At 42.0% G+C, this 13,370-nt stretch overlaps 1 protein-coding gene across 2 annotated transcripts in view; it reads left to right on the forward strand.

Annotated features, from left to right (window-relative positions):
- Positions 1-850: 850 nt before the first annotated feature.
- usp32 (ubiquitin specific peptidase 32) overlaps positions 851-13,370 on the forward strand; it is a 109,358-nt gene continuing 96,838 nt past the window's right edge. Inside the window, exons 1-2 of one of the 2 annotated variants that reach the window (XM_078422063.1) lie at positions 851-1,098; positions 9,443-9,570. In XM_078422063.1, the coding sequence (XP_078278189.1) occupies positions 1,041-1,098; positions 9,443-9,570 (186 nt within the window). In that variant the 5' untranslated portion in view covers positions 851-1,040. The remainder of the gene's footprint in view (positions 1,099-9,442; positions 9,571-13,370) is intronic. The other variant, XM_078422062.1, reaches the window with a different exon arrangement.

Genomic DNA, 13,370 nt, shown 5'->3' on the forward strand with positions numbered 1-13,370 from the left:
CACGCACGGGGCACAGGTAAGTGGCTTTCACCGCCAACGGGTCCACAGATTGATAGTGTTGCTGCGCCCGGCACGGCCCTGAGGGATACTCCCGGTCCGCCACCGGCTCCCACCCGTAAGATGGACGCCGGATCCCCAATGGGTCTGCGTCTGTTGGGGCCCATTTATGTTGAGAGAGGATGGGGTGGGTGAGTGGGGGGGATGGTTGGGGGCAGTGGAGGGGGGAGTGGTGGGGGGAAGGAGTGGGAGGGTGCTAGACCAATAATGTAGGAGAGGTTTTGGGCAGTTTTAAGGGGGGTGGAGTGGGTGAGTGGGAGATGAGGAGGTGGATAAGGGGGATAGTGGGTGAGGAGAGGGTACCAGACCAACGCAGGAGAGGCTTTAGGTCCACGGCTCGCTCTGGCTGCAGAGGGGCCGAGGTGAGTGGCACCTTCTCCCCATCCCTGCCCCACCTCGCCGCCCACGGAGACACTCCCCTCCTGGCACAACGGGCTTCGTCAGTTGGAAAGGGTTGCCAGGATCGCAGGATCATCAGTTGGGGGGTGAGGGTTGCCCCCAGGAGAGACCCCGCAGGAGGGATTTGAACCCAACGGGTCCACCTCAGTCTAGTCCGTTATAAAATAATTCGACTGACAAAATAACACAGACTCAAGCCGCAGCCGTCGCCCGCGGAGACCCACGTGACGCGGCCGCGCGGGCGGGGCTGCCGTTGCCCGCGGAGACCCACGTGACGCGGCCGCGCGGGCGGGGCTGCCGTTGCCCTCGGAAACCCACGTGACGCGGCCGCGCGCCCGCGCCCGTGTCCTCGGAGACCACGTGACGCGGCGCGCGCCCGCGCGGCCGTTGCCCTCTGAGACCACGTGACGCGGCCGCGCGGGCGGGGCTGGGGGGAGGGGAGTCACGTGATTCAGTTATGGAGGTTGTGGACAAACCTGAGGCCGGCTTTCGATTGAGGAGGAAAAGTCGGAGCTGAGAGGGGGGAAACGAGGGAGAGAGAGCGCAAGAGAGTAAGCAAGCAAACCGAGTGAAATGACGGGAACATGGGCGCCAAGGAATCAAGGATAGGATTCCTTTCCTACGACGAAGCGGTGAAACGAGGTGAGGGATGGAGAAGGGGTGTTTTAAAAAAAAAATGAGTTTACTTTTAAAAAGGGGGATTTAAATACAACCATGCTCCGAATGTTGGGGTTCCCTTCCCTCCTTGTGAACTGTGCACAGCGACATTGAATGGCGTTACTCCACCGTGAGAGGAATGACAGGCATGTTACCCGCGTCAGTGAAAACAGGGAAACTCCGTCCTTTTTGGGGCGGGGGGACTTTGTCCAACATGACGCTGATTTGCTGTTTTTGTTTAAAATCGGGGGTTTAAAGTGTCGGAATTGACAGCTGCCAGAGAGAAATATGAATAATCGTGCTCCCCCTGCACAATCTCCCTATTATTATGTTATTTAAATCAAATATTTGTATGCGTCTGTATATAAACCGGGTATTAAAGGGCGGGTCTGTGTGCCTCTGTTGATCAGTGGTTTTTATTCCGTTTTTATAAAATGGATTTGCAGGAGGAGGGGGCATTTATGTTATTTTTTAAAAATAATGACGATGGGGTTTAAATAGCCCCAATCTGTCATGGGATTAGGGTGTACTCATCACCACAGATTTCTCAACACTTCGCTGCCAATTTGGAGGGCGCACATGTATTTTGCATGAGTGGGACATTTCCATCCTTGTACATTTCAAAACACGATGATTGTGATTATTAAACCCTGTATTTCACCAGCAACCAACGTTACTTTAGTCTTAATACTCGATTGTCAACACCTGACTGGCCAAGCTTACCTACCTGTATCTAAAATCCGAGTATTGACACCATTGAAGCAGCCAGGATTTAACCTCTTAATGACGTGATTAGGACGAAATGTCAACGATTTGAGGGGGACCGCGGCCCAGAGTGACGCAGATTTGTGGACACCATTGAGTTCTGCAGCAAAACGGTCACTTTCCGATAGATTCTGTTGTGACTTGGCTGCTTCCGCAACTCCTTAAATGTATTGTAAGAAATAGGATCCGCGTTTCTGATCTTATTGTCCAATATTGGGAGGAAGGTAAACCATAGTCCTAATCTATAGTGGAATTATCAAATTATTTTCCAGTTGGGATGTAGTGACCTTTTAAATTGAAAACTTACCGAATATACCGTGGTAATAATTTGAAGAACAAACGGTTATTATTAATCGTTAGTAAACGATTGTATTCTGGAAGTTAGCTTTGGAATTTAGTTTTGGAATTAAACGAGCAGTCCCTGTGGGATAAGATATTGGTCCCGGAGTATACATTTTTTATTATGTGATATGAAGCTGCATGAAATAATTTAAATTGGGAAAATTTACCAAACATTTTGGGAAATTGATGAAACTCCGAACTCTTCAAGAAACACGGGTGTTTAATTGTGATGTACCAACAATAAAATAAGGAAATTCTCACTCGCAGCAGCAAAACAGGCCTGTAAACACAATAAGCATAAATACTACATTAAAAAAAACAAAAAGACAATAAATTAATATTCTCAATACTAGTGCAAAAATCCCAAAGTTCTTTCTTCAAAGATGGTCTACAGAAGTTAATAGTTGAGGTTAGTGTAATGTTCAAGAGCCTGAAGGTTGTTGGGGGAAAAAGCTATTCTTGAACCTGGCAGTCACTCTTGTTCTATGTGTACAGAAGCTGCAGTGTTAGGATTTGGATTATATTCTAAATAACTTCCTATTGCAGCTTCTCTAGTTTGATATGTGGTTCATGGATCATTGCCCTTCATATGTCACCATAACAATTTGATGACTGACATTTTTAATTGGGCTGTCTTATGATTGGTAAGTATCAAAGCTATTCTGCAATTTCTCCTGTTAAGAATAGATTATAGGCAGTTGTAAGTGAAGCCATTTTCTCTGGTTTTGTTTGGATGATGCAAGTAAACCCAAGTCAGATTTGTTATTTAGGTTAGGTTTATTGTTGCCATGTATACTGAGGTACAGTAAAAAGTTTTGTTTTCGTATGCTGCCCAATCAAATCAGATAATACTATGCATGAATACAATTAAGCTAAACTCACGTACAATAGGTAGAACAAAGGGGAAGATACTGAGAGCAGAATATAATTCTCAGAATTATAGCGTAACAGTTCCAGAGACAAAGTCCAATGTCCACAATGAGGTACCTTGGAGAATTGAGACTGTACTCTGTGCATTGTACTTGTATTTATCTGAGGAAGTAAATCATGAGCAGCTCTTAAGATTGGCCATTGTTCTAGTTTCCGAATGATTTCCCATTTAATATGCAAATTTTAATAGTGATAGTCTTGGGTTCCATGTTTTACTGTTTATTTTCTTGTGGAGAATTGTCCAGCTCTTGTGTTTGTAGGGTACAATAGTTTCAGAAGGGTAGCTGTAGTAAATATCAATCCATCACGGAATGTGTTGGACCATCAATTTAGATAATAACCCAAAATCCTACACTTTACCAGTGATATTGATTCTAATGACTGAGAATTACATCGTGAGTTACTTTGGCAGTTTAATGCGCATGAGGACTGCCATTAATTCTCCAATTTCATTGCAATTGCAGTGGATATTATGTCCCAAGTTTTTAAGTGGAAAGAATGTTACCAACAAACCAAACGTGAAAGGGAATAATGGAGAAAGAAAGAATTGGGAAGCTATAATCAGTTGTTGATCATTGTTTCATTGGTACGTTATTTTCACATGTAACTAGAGGCAGTATTTATTTTTTTGCCTTCAGTTCAGTAAAAATCTTGCTCTGCATAAGCACAATCAAATGTAAGTACAAGAGTGTAGGAATAATGGATTCCTGAGAACAGGAATAGATTCCTGAAAATACGGAAACAGTACACGATTCGCCAGGTTTCTGGCGTCATTTTGTATGTTGTTAAAAATGTAGAGTCTTAACTTGGATCAGGTTGGATTTTCATTGTGAGAAGAATTTCACCTAAACAAGAATCTGAATGAGGATCCACGATTAGTAACTGAGGCTTTTACACCATAGTGTGGTTCAAATAAGGTATTGCTAATAATTATTTTAAACTTTATGTTAAGAGTTGCTCATGATTTACTTTTAATCAAACAAAGATGAAGGAGAATAATGGAGAAGGAATGAATTTGCTTTTATGTGACCCTTCACATATCCTTGATGTCACATATGCAGTTCAGAAACAGTGCTTTAGATTGGTAGTGTGTGAATGTGTCATGAAGCATGATGTGACAGAAAAGTAGATGATGTTGTCATGTTGGTTAAGGCTTTAAATGTAAGAAAAATGAAGATCATTGAAAAGCGCTTGGAAAACTTTCAAATCCATCTGAAAGGATAAATGAGTTTCTTCTGAAAGGCTGTAATGCAGCTTTTCAAGAATGCTGTACTGAAGTTAAAAAAAAAATGCAACTGTGGAATGCTAAGGTAGGGAATTAATATCATGAATCCTACATCCCAACTTGTATCCTTTGGTCTGCATCATTCCTGAAGACTAATTTGTGTTGGAGTTAGACATGTTAAATTCTGGCATTTTATGTCAGGACCTAAATACCTAAATGTTAATATTATCTAGAATTATTCTGCCATCGACCCATTCTTCCACTCTTCTTGTTGCATGGACAAGCCTACCAGCGAGAAGCAGGAACACATTTATGTTCTGCCCCAACCACACCGATTTCTCTCGATCATTGGTTCTCAGCCTGCAACCCACAGATTTATGTGGTCCACTCACCATGCTACTGTGACCTATGTAACATCCTGTTTTTAAAAATATATATCTTTTACATAAATAATATGAGAAATACGTTTTGTGTGTGGCTCATATAACAGACAGGGAACTACAAGTGTAGACTAATATGACAAAGGTTGTAAACAAGTACACTTGATAGCATTGCTGCTTGGGTTAATTATAGACTCCTAACTGTTGTTAGGTATTAAGTAATTTCCAGGATTCCAGTTACCATGGACCTCTTGATTGATCTAATTCAATTCCCTGCTGTTCCTTATAGTTTCCCACCAAGTTACTAAAATGTTTATAGTAAAACAATATTTGTCAAGAGTAGGAATAAGGCATTTTTGGTACAAAATAAACCTCCAAAGAGATCCAAGATTTGATTGTGTAGGAAAGAACTGCAAATGCTGGTTTAAATCAAAGATAGACACAAAATGCTGGAGTAATTCAGCGGGACAGGCAGCATCTCTGGAGATAAGGAATAGGTGACGTTTCAGGTCGAGACCCTTCAGACTGATGTGAGGGCGGTAAGACTGGTAGGAGAAACAGTAAGACTGGTAGGAGAACTGGGGGGAGGGGGGGGTGGAGAGAGAGAGGGAAAGCAAGGGCTACTTGAAGTTAGAGAAGTCAATGTTCATACCGCTACCCAAGCGAAGTATGAGGTGCTGTTCCTCCAATTTGCGCTGGGGCTCACTCTTGACAATGCAAGAGGCCCAGGACAGTAAGGTCATTGTGAAAATGGGAGGGGGAGTTTAAGTGTTGAGCAACCGGGAGATCAGGAAGGTTTAGGCGGACTGAGCGGAGGTGTTCAGCGACATGATCACTGAGCCTGCGCTTGGTCTCACCAATATACAGGAGTCCACACCTGGAACAGCAGATACAGTAGATGCAGATTCAAGATTTCATTAATCCTCTTACAATATTTGTTAGCCACTGGGGTTTATAATGGCAATCCAATATCTTTGCTATCATTTTTTTCAAATTTTACTTAATCTAGGTGAAGATTTTCATTTACCTGAATATTAATTACTAGCTGATTTGAAGGGATTTGATTTGCATTCACCTGATTACTGGTGCAGGAGCATGAAAGCTGTATTGTTTTCTCTTTTGCTTTCAAGCTTCCTTCATCTGCATTATTTTACTTTGACATTGTAAATGACTTTATCCATGCCATTTTTCTTTTTCAGGTGAGGTTTTTGTATTTCATTTTCAGTTTCCTCATACTATAGCATGTTTTTCCTATGAGGTATTTCCCTTCAAAAAGTAACATCCAAAATACATGTGGATAAACCAAATTTCTGAAAAGTGATGTTGTGTAATGTACTTCTGCAGTGCAACAAATGTAATTTTAGTTTTACACTTTGTTCTTTCCATTCCAAAACGTCAAGTTCTCCAGTAGGAATAAATTGAGGAAGGGAAGCAAACATAGGATCAGTGAGGATTATGGGCTGAATCACTTGGGTAAATGCTAGAATGTCTGTTTCAGTACAACGAAGTCCAGGATTCCCTCATGAATACAAAAGCCTTCATCTGACTCGTCACTTGTAAACTAATTCCTACCTCCAGTGTGATGTTGGACTCATCATGAAGTGTAGCGTTGGAGTACAAATGTGTCAGTTCCATAGTCCTAGTACCCATTTAACCTGCATTGTGTTAGCAATGGGTATATATTTTAATTAATTGAGTTTAGTTAAATATTAAAACTTTGTATGATTTTTTTAAAAATTGCTTATTAATTGCAAGTATTAATTTTTGATTGTGAAATATTCTGTTTTTGACACATCTCAAATGAGGATTATACTTACAATTGAGAGCTGGTGGCTCCTTCCTGGCATGAGATTCTGGGCTCATGTCAGTAATATAACTAATGAATATTATTCTTCATACAAAAGGTGCATGATAAAATAGAACCAGGGAATTGGTAGGAAGACATAATTCAGTGGATTATATCCACAAATCAACAATTCTAAACTGGAAAATTATATTACAGTGGCAGTACATTCACACCTTTTTATTTTTGTTTTTCGATACATAACAAATCTGTAGATTTTAATGCTGAATTGGTTATTTAAAACTCCTGCTGAACGTGGGAGTCGCATTTTCAACTGACAGAAATTACTCTGACAGTCTTGAAAGGATATTATTCATTTATGTTTTGTTTTAAATTCCAGGCCATATTTTAAACTTTATATTCATTTGATTTATATGTTGTAGTTCAGTGTAACAGTCAGTTTGGGATTGTACATTGTTGTGAGATTATTATCAAACTTGCTGATGTTTTGAATCTTGATCAGCTAAATGTAATATGGAATTTCAATTGTGCATTACAAATCTGTTTTCATTTAAGGAAGATGCTTCAAAGTTGTTGCTGTGAATGATCTGTCAGTGCAGCATTGTGTGTGCAGTTTTGCTTTTGAATTGTTAAATAATGGCAAGTGTTTACATTCATTTGTGTAAAAAATCTATTTGAATTTTTTTGACATCCATAGCCAGCCTTGTGTAATAACTCTGAAGTATTTGGCACACGTTTTCAATTTTGCAATTATAATGAAATCGAAAGCTGTCATGCATAGAGAATTGAAATGCACTTTATTCCACAATTTGTATCTGTTCTCAACCAGTTTAGGTTGCAAATAACAAAAGTAAACAACAAATGATTATCTTAAAATTCAAGCATTCTACAGAGTAACATTTTAAGACTGTTACCTCCTCCCATGTTACTCTGTATCTTCATCAATTAAACATTTAGTCCTGACTTTTAAACATCTTACCTGTCCATTTGCCATGTTACATTTAATGGAACAATAAATCGTGAAGAATTTTGATATACAGGGAAACTTCGAAAATTTGCTCTTTGGATCAGCATCTGACATAGTGGGTGATGTTTACTGCGTTCCTTAAACTCTCCGAGGACCCATTCTCACGCTCCTTTTACATGTACCAGAGTCCTATTTTTGTATACCTTTAAACACCATGTTTCCTGTACACCTTTTAAACTTTATGGATACTCTAAAAATATTATTGCACTATCATGTATCATTTAAAACAAAACAAATGAAAGTGGTTTGAGATGCTAATAGGAGTTGCATCCAAAGTCTGAAACCTGAAACAAAAAATAGAATGCTGAAAGCACTCATCAGGTCAGCCAGCATCTCTGGAAGGAGAAACAGTTAATGTTTTCAGTCAAAGATCCTTCACTAGACTGCATTTGCTGACCTACATTGGCTCCTGGCACAGCTTCAATTTTTAATGTTCTTATTTATGCTTTCATATTCTTTCATTGTATCATCTCTCCCTGTTATTTCTTAAGATAGACACAAAATGCTGGAGTAACTCAGCGGGACAGGCAGCATCTCTAGAGAGAAGGAATGGGTGACGTTTTGGGTCGAGACCCTTCTTCCTTGTGAATATGACAATAAAGTTGACGTGACTTTCTTTGTGAATGCATCAATATATTGGGCCCATGACTGATCATCAGAGATATATACACCCTGGAATTTTAAGCTGCTGACTCCATCTCTAACATGTCAATGAAGACAGGTGCACAGTCCCTCTGCTTTCCCTTCCTGAAATCAATAATCACCTTCTTGGTCTTACTAGACAACAGGTGCAGGAGTAAGCCATTCGGCCCTTCGAGCCAGCACCACCATTCAATGTGATCATGGCTGATCATTAACAATCAGTACCCCGTTCCTGCCCTCTCCCCTACCCCCTGACTTCGCTGTCATTAAGAGCTATATCTAGCTCTCTCTTGAAAGCATCCAGAGAATTGGCCTCCACTGATTTCTGAGGCAGACAATTCCACAAATTCACAACTCTCTGGGTGAAAAAGTTTTTCTTCATCAGTTCTAAATGGCCTACCCCTTATTCTTAAACTGTGGCCCTTGTTTCTGGACCCCCCCCCCCCCCCCCCCCCAACATTGGGAACATGTTTCCTGCCTCTAGTCTGTCCAATCCCTGAATCTTATATGTTTCAATAAGATCCCCTCTCAACCTTCTAAATTCCAGTGTATACAAGCCTAGTCGCTCCTGTGTCTTTCAACATACGACAGTCCTGCCATTCCGGGAATTAATCTGGTGAACCTACCCTGCACTCCCTCAATAGCAAGAATGTCCTTCCTCAAATTTGGAGACCAAACCTGCTCACCGTGCTCCAGGTATGGTCTCACTAGGGCCCTGTACAACTGCAGAAGGATCTCTTTGCTCCTATGAAGAAGGGTTTCGACCCGAAACGTCACCCATTCCTTCTCTCCCGAGATGCTGCCTGACCTGCTGAGTTACTCCAGCATTTTGTGAATAAATCGATTGTACCAGCATCTGTAGTTATTTTCTTATACTCTTTGCTCCTATACTCTTGCTAAAGTTCTTGCTAAACTTACTCTTCAGACTGAAGAAGGGTCTTGACCCAAAACATCACCCATTCCTTCTCTCCCGAGATGCTGCCTGACCCGCTGAGTTACTCCAGCATTTTGTGTCTACCAATGATTCTAAATTGTGTTGCTTTAATTTTGTGACAAATAACACCACCTCCCACACAAAGTATGAAGAATGTTTTTCCTCCTTTTTGTAATTAAATATAAATGTGAAAAAATTGATTGGGTGCCTAAACGTCAACTCCTAGTTTTACAGCTTTGTATGATATATGTGTAATAACTGATATTTCTATTTCAAACAGTTACGGATGTAGAACTAAAAAGATTGAAAGATGCGTTCAAGAGAACGAGTGGACTTTCTTGTTATATGAACCAACAAGCATTTGTCAGGGAAGTACTTGGCGATGGAGTTCCACCCAAAGTTGCAGAAGTAAGTGTTTAAATGTTTCAAAATAATAGTTACTACAAAGCTTGAATGAAATGGTGTAAGAAGTGTCCAGCAATTTGAAATGTAAGGATGTTGATATTGTGATATAAGCTATAACGCAAGGTTTGGCATTATTTAAATCTTTAACAAATACACAAATTAAAATTTAACAATAGGCTATTCAAATGATAGACCAAAGTGACTGCAGATGCTGGAATCTCGAGCAAACCAAAGTGCTGGAGGAACCAGGGAGTCGGGCAGCATCTGGGGAGGGAAGGGGAAAGGAGGTGTTTTGGATTGGGACTCTTGTTCACACTGGACGTCGTCTACCCATTCCCATCTCAGATGCCGGGTTCCTCCATCATTTTGTGTTTTTATATTAATGTTGTATTTGTTTGAAAATTGAATCAAATCTAATGTTAGTGCAACAAAGGGATAATTACAATTTATGATTGGTTTTGCTATATTCTTATTAGTTTACATTCACACTCATCTTTTGGATTCAACATTTTAAAGGAAAGCAATTACAAGTGCAAATTTATTGTTTTTTTATGTTTAAAATGCAAAATCCTCCGAATTAATGTGACTAAAATCTTGCCATCCGATGTATCGTGATTGCAGCATCTTTCATTTGAGAGAGTGACCCAATGGGATTAAAAACAGCTGAGGTAACAAAAACATTTGTCAATTTATTTTGATCGAAGACTTAAACTTTGTTGTTTTGCTTGAATGGGTCTCGGGGGTAAAGGCGGGTAAGCCATCCAATTCAAAATAAAATATTTTCACTAGATTAATGAGAAAATAAAATGGATTGTTTGTTTCTTTACAGCCAAGCATCTTTTTAAGTTTGTATAAAAGCAAACCACAGAAGACGTTATTTAGATTTGTTGGCTATTGTTTAAGAATTAGTTTTTTATCCTACTTGGTTCAATTGGCTTACTTATGAGTTACGAATTTAGTTCATTGTCATGTGTACCGAATTACAGTGAAAAGGTTTTGTTTTGGAGAATCTTCCTTAATATTTGAGCGAGAAATGGGCAAAAGTGTTTCCATGAAACAAAGGGGAAAAAAATTGCTTTGTAAGAAATTTGTACTGTACTGTTTGTGACCACAGGCAAAGTGGTGTTTATACAGTGTTATATGTACTCGGCAGATAGTCGAGCATAAATTAACTACCATAAATGCCATTGTTTCATGGGCACTGTTTATGAAGTCTTCCTGTTTCACACATTTATTTTGCATTGAAGCCATAAAACTAATACAGAGATATTCTGCCATTTTCCCAAGTTAAAGAAGATTGCATAATGACAAAGCCAAAACAAAATAAAATTGGTTTGTTCCGTGATGCCTGAACACACAACAATTTTATTTGGATTTTCTGGCAAGTAAAAGCATATTCCATGGACATGGAATGAGAGGTTACATAAGCTAATGGCTGTGAGATCGAAGCGAAATAAAACCTTCAAGTTGACAGTATATTCCGACTCTTGAGCTCACTGAAGCTGAAGACAGCTATTTTGCAATTAAGAAATGAGGTTTCACCAGTGCAGAATTGCATCAAATGTTTTGTACCTGATGTTCATTTTGCATTTTAATGATCAACATTAGATTGAGGCAATCAATTGGGTAGGTGCCTCTTTATTTCTCATGAAATGCATAGCAAAATTCTAAACATATTTTATTGCATGTTTTTATTTTTTAAAACTAATTTTTCACTAGGCTGAACGTGAAATGAAAGTCAAATTTCATTTGAGTTTAAATACTTGGTTCTAATAATAATATATATTCTGTTGAACTTCTACCGCTGCACTATCGAGAGCATCCTTACTAACTGTATCCCAGTATGGTATGGCAACTGCTCTGTCTCCGACCGGAAAGCACTGCAGAGGGTGGTGAAAACTGCCCAACGCGTCACCGGTTCCTCACTCCCCTCCATTGAGTCTATCCAGAGTAGGCGATGTCTGCGAAGGGCGCGCTGCATTGTCAAGGACAGCTCTCCCCCCAACCGCAGATTGTTTACCCTCCTCTCTGTTCCCGGACCTGTAGGTTCAGGAACAGCTTCTTTCCTGCGGTCGTTACCTTACTTAACTCTGCGCTTCGGTGATTTATACCATCCCACCCCCACCCCCCCTCGGGCACTCCTCCCATCCGTGACTGATCTCGCTCACCGAAATTTCTACTACACTGCACAATGACAATAAAGTTTGTATTGTATTGTATTATTCATCCCACACCGGGGAAATTTACAGTGTTACAGCAGCAAAGTGGATAGCAAGAGAGCAAGAGATCATTCATTATAAATAAAATATACATAAATTGTCATCAGTTATATGCATAAATTGTCATGTGTTCTTGGCTGTTATTGTTGACTCATCTGCTGGGAGCAGTGCTGGTTGTGCAGTCTCACAGCAGCGGGAAGGAAGGACCTCCTATATCTCTCCTTCACGCACTGGAGTGAAGGAGTCTGTCACTGAAGGAGCTACTCAGTGCAGTGACAGCGTCCTGCATGGGGTGGGAGTCGTTGTCCAGCAGTGATGTTAGCTTTGCCATCATCCTCCTCTCTCCCACCATCTGCACTGAGTCGAGGGGGCAACCCAGGACAGAGCTGGCCTTCCTGACCAGCTTGTCGAGTCTCTTCCCTTCCGCCGCTGAGATGCTGCTGCTCCAGCAGACCACTCCATAGAAAATGGCCGATGCAACCACCGTGTTGTAGAAGGTCCTTAGGAGTGAAATCTTAGCACTCCAAAGGACCCGAGTCTCCTTAGCAGATAAAGTCTGCTCTGGCCCTTTCTGTATAGCGCATCGGTGTTTTCAGTCCAGTCCAGTTTGTTGTTGAGGTAGACACTCAGGTACTTATAAGAATCCACGATGTCCATTCCCTGGATGTTCACCAGTGTCGGGGGGACCTGGCTGCGCCTGCGGAAATCTACCACCATCTCCCTGGTTTTCCCCGCGTTGATCAGCAGTTTCGCAAGCACCAATCCACAAACTCCTTGATCAGTTCTCTGTACGTCCTGTCCTCGTTGCCCGTGGTGAGGCCAACGATGGCAGAGTCGTCAGAGAACTTCTGTAGATAGGAGTCTACAGAGCTGTGCCTGAAGTCCGCAGTGCACAGGGTGAACAAGAATGGTGCCAGCACGGTTCCCTACGGAACCCCAGTGCTGCAGACCACCCTGTCCGAGACCAGGTCCTTTGTCCTCACATACGGCGGCGTCACGTGGCGGCGCCTAACGGCAGCGGCTGACTAGCAGTCTGTCCGTCTTTTTTTTGTTGAGTGTCGGTGTTGGGATGATTTTTATATATATTTTTTTGGTTGTGTATGTGTGGGAGGGGGTGGTGGTGTGTGGGGGGTGGGGGTGGGTGTGGGTGGGTGGGTGTGGGGAACTTTTCTCTTCCTCACGGCGCGGGGTGCGGCTCGGCTGCGGGGCCTAACATCCCCCGGTGCGGCTCGGCCGCTGGACTTTACATCCCGGTGCGGCTTGGCCGCTGGACTTTACATCCCGGTGCGGCTTGGCCGCTGGACTTTACATCCCGGTGCGGCTTGGCCGCTGGACTTACATCGCCCGGTGCAGCTCGGCTGCGGGGCTTAACACCGCCCGGTGCAACTCGGCTGCGGGACTTTACATCGCCCGGTGCAGCTCGGCTGCGGGGCTTAACACCGCCCGGTGCAGCTCGGCTGCGGGGCTTAACACCGCCCGGTGCAACTCGGCTGCGGGACTTAACACCGCCCTGCGCGGCTCGGCTGCGGGACTTTTCACCGCTGGTGCGGCTCGGCTGCGGGACTTAACACCGCCCGGTGTGGC

This window comes from Rhinoraja longicauda, chromosome 26, assembly GCF_053455715.1.
Source record: "Rhinoraja longicauda isolate Sanriku21f chromosome 26, sRhiLon1.1, whole genome shotgun sequence".
Lineage (NCBI taxonomy): Eukaryota > Metazoa > Chordata > Chondrichthyes > Rajiformes > Arhynchobatidae > Rhinoraja > Rhinoraja longicauda.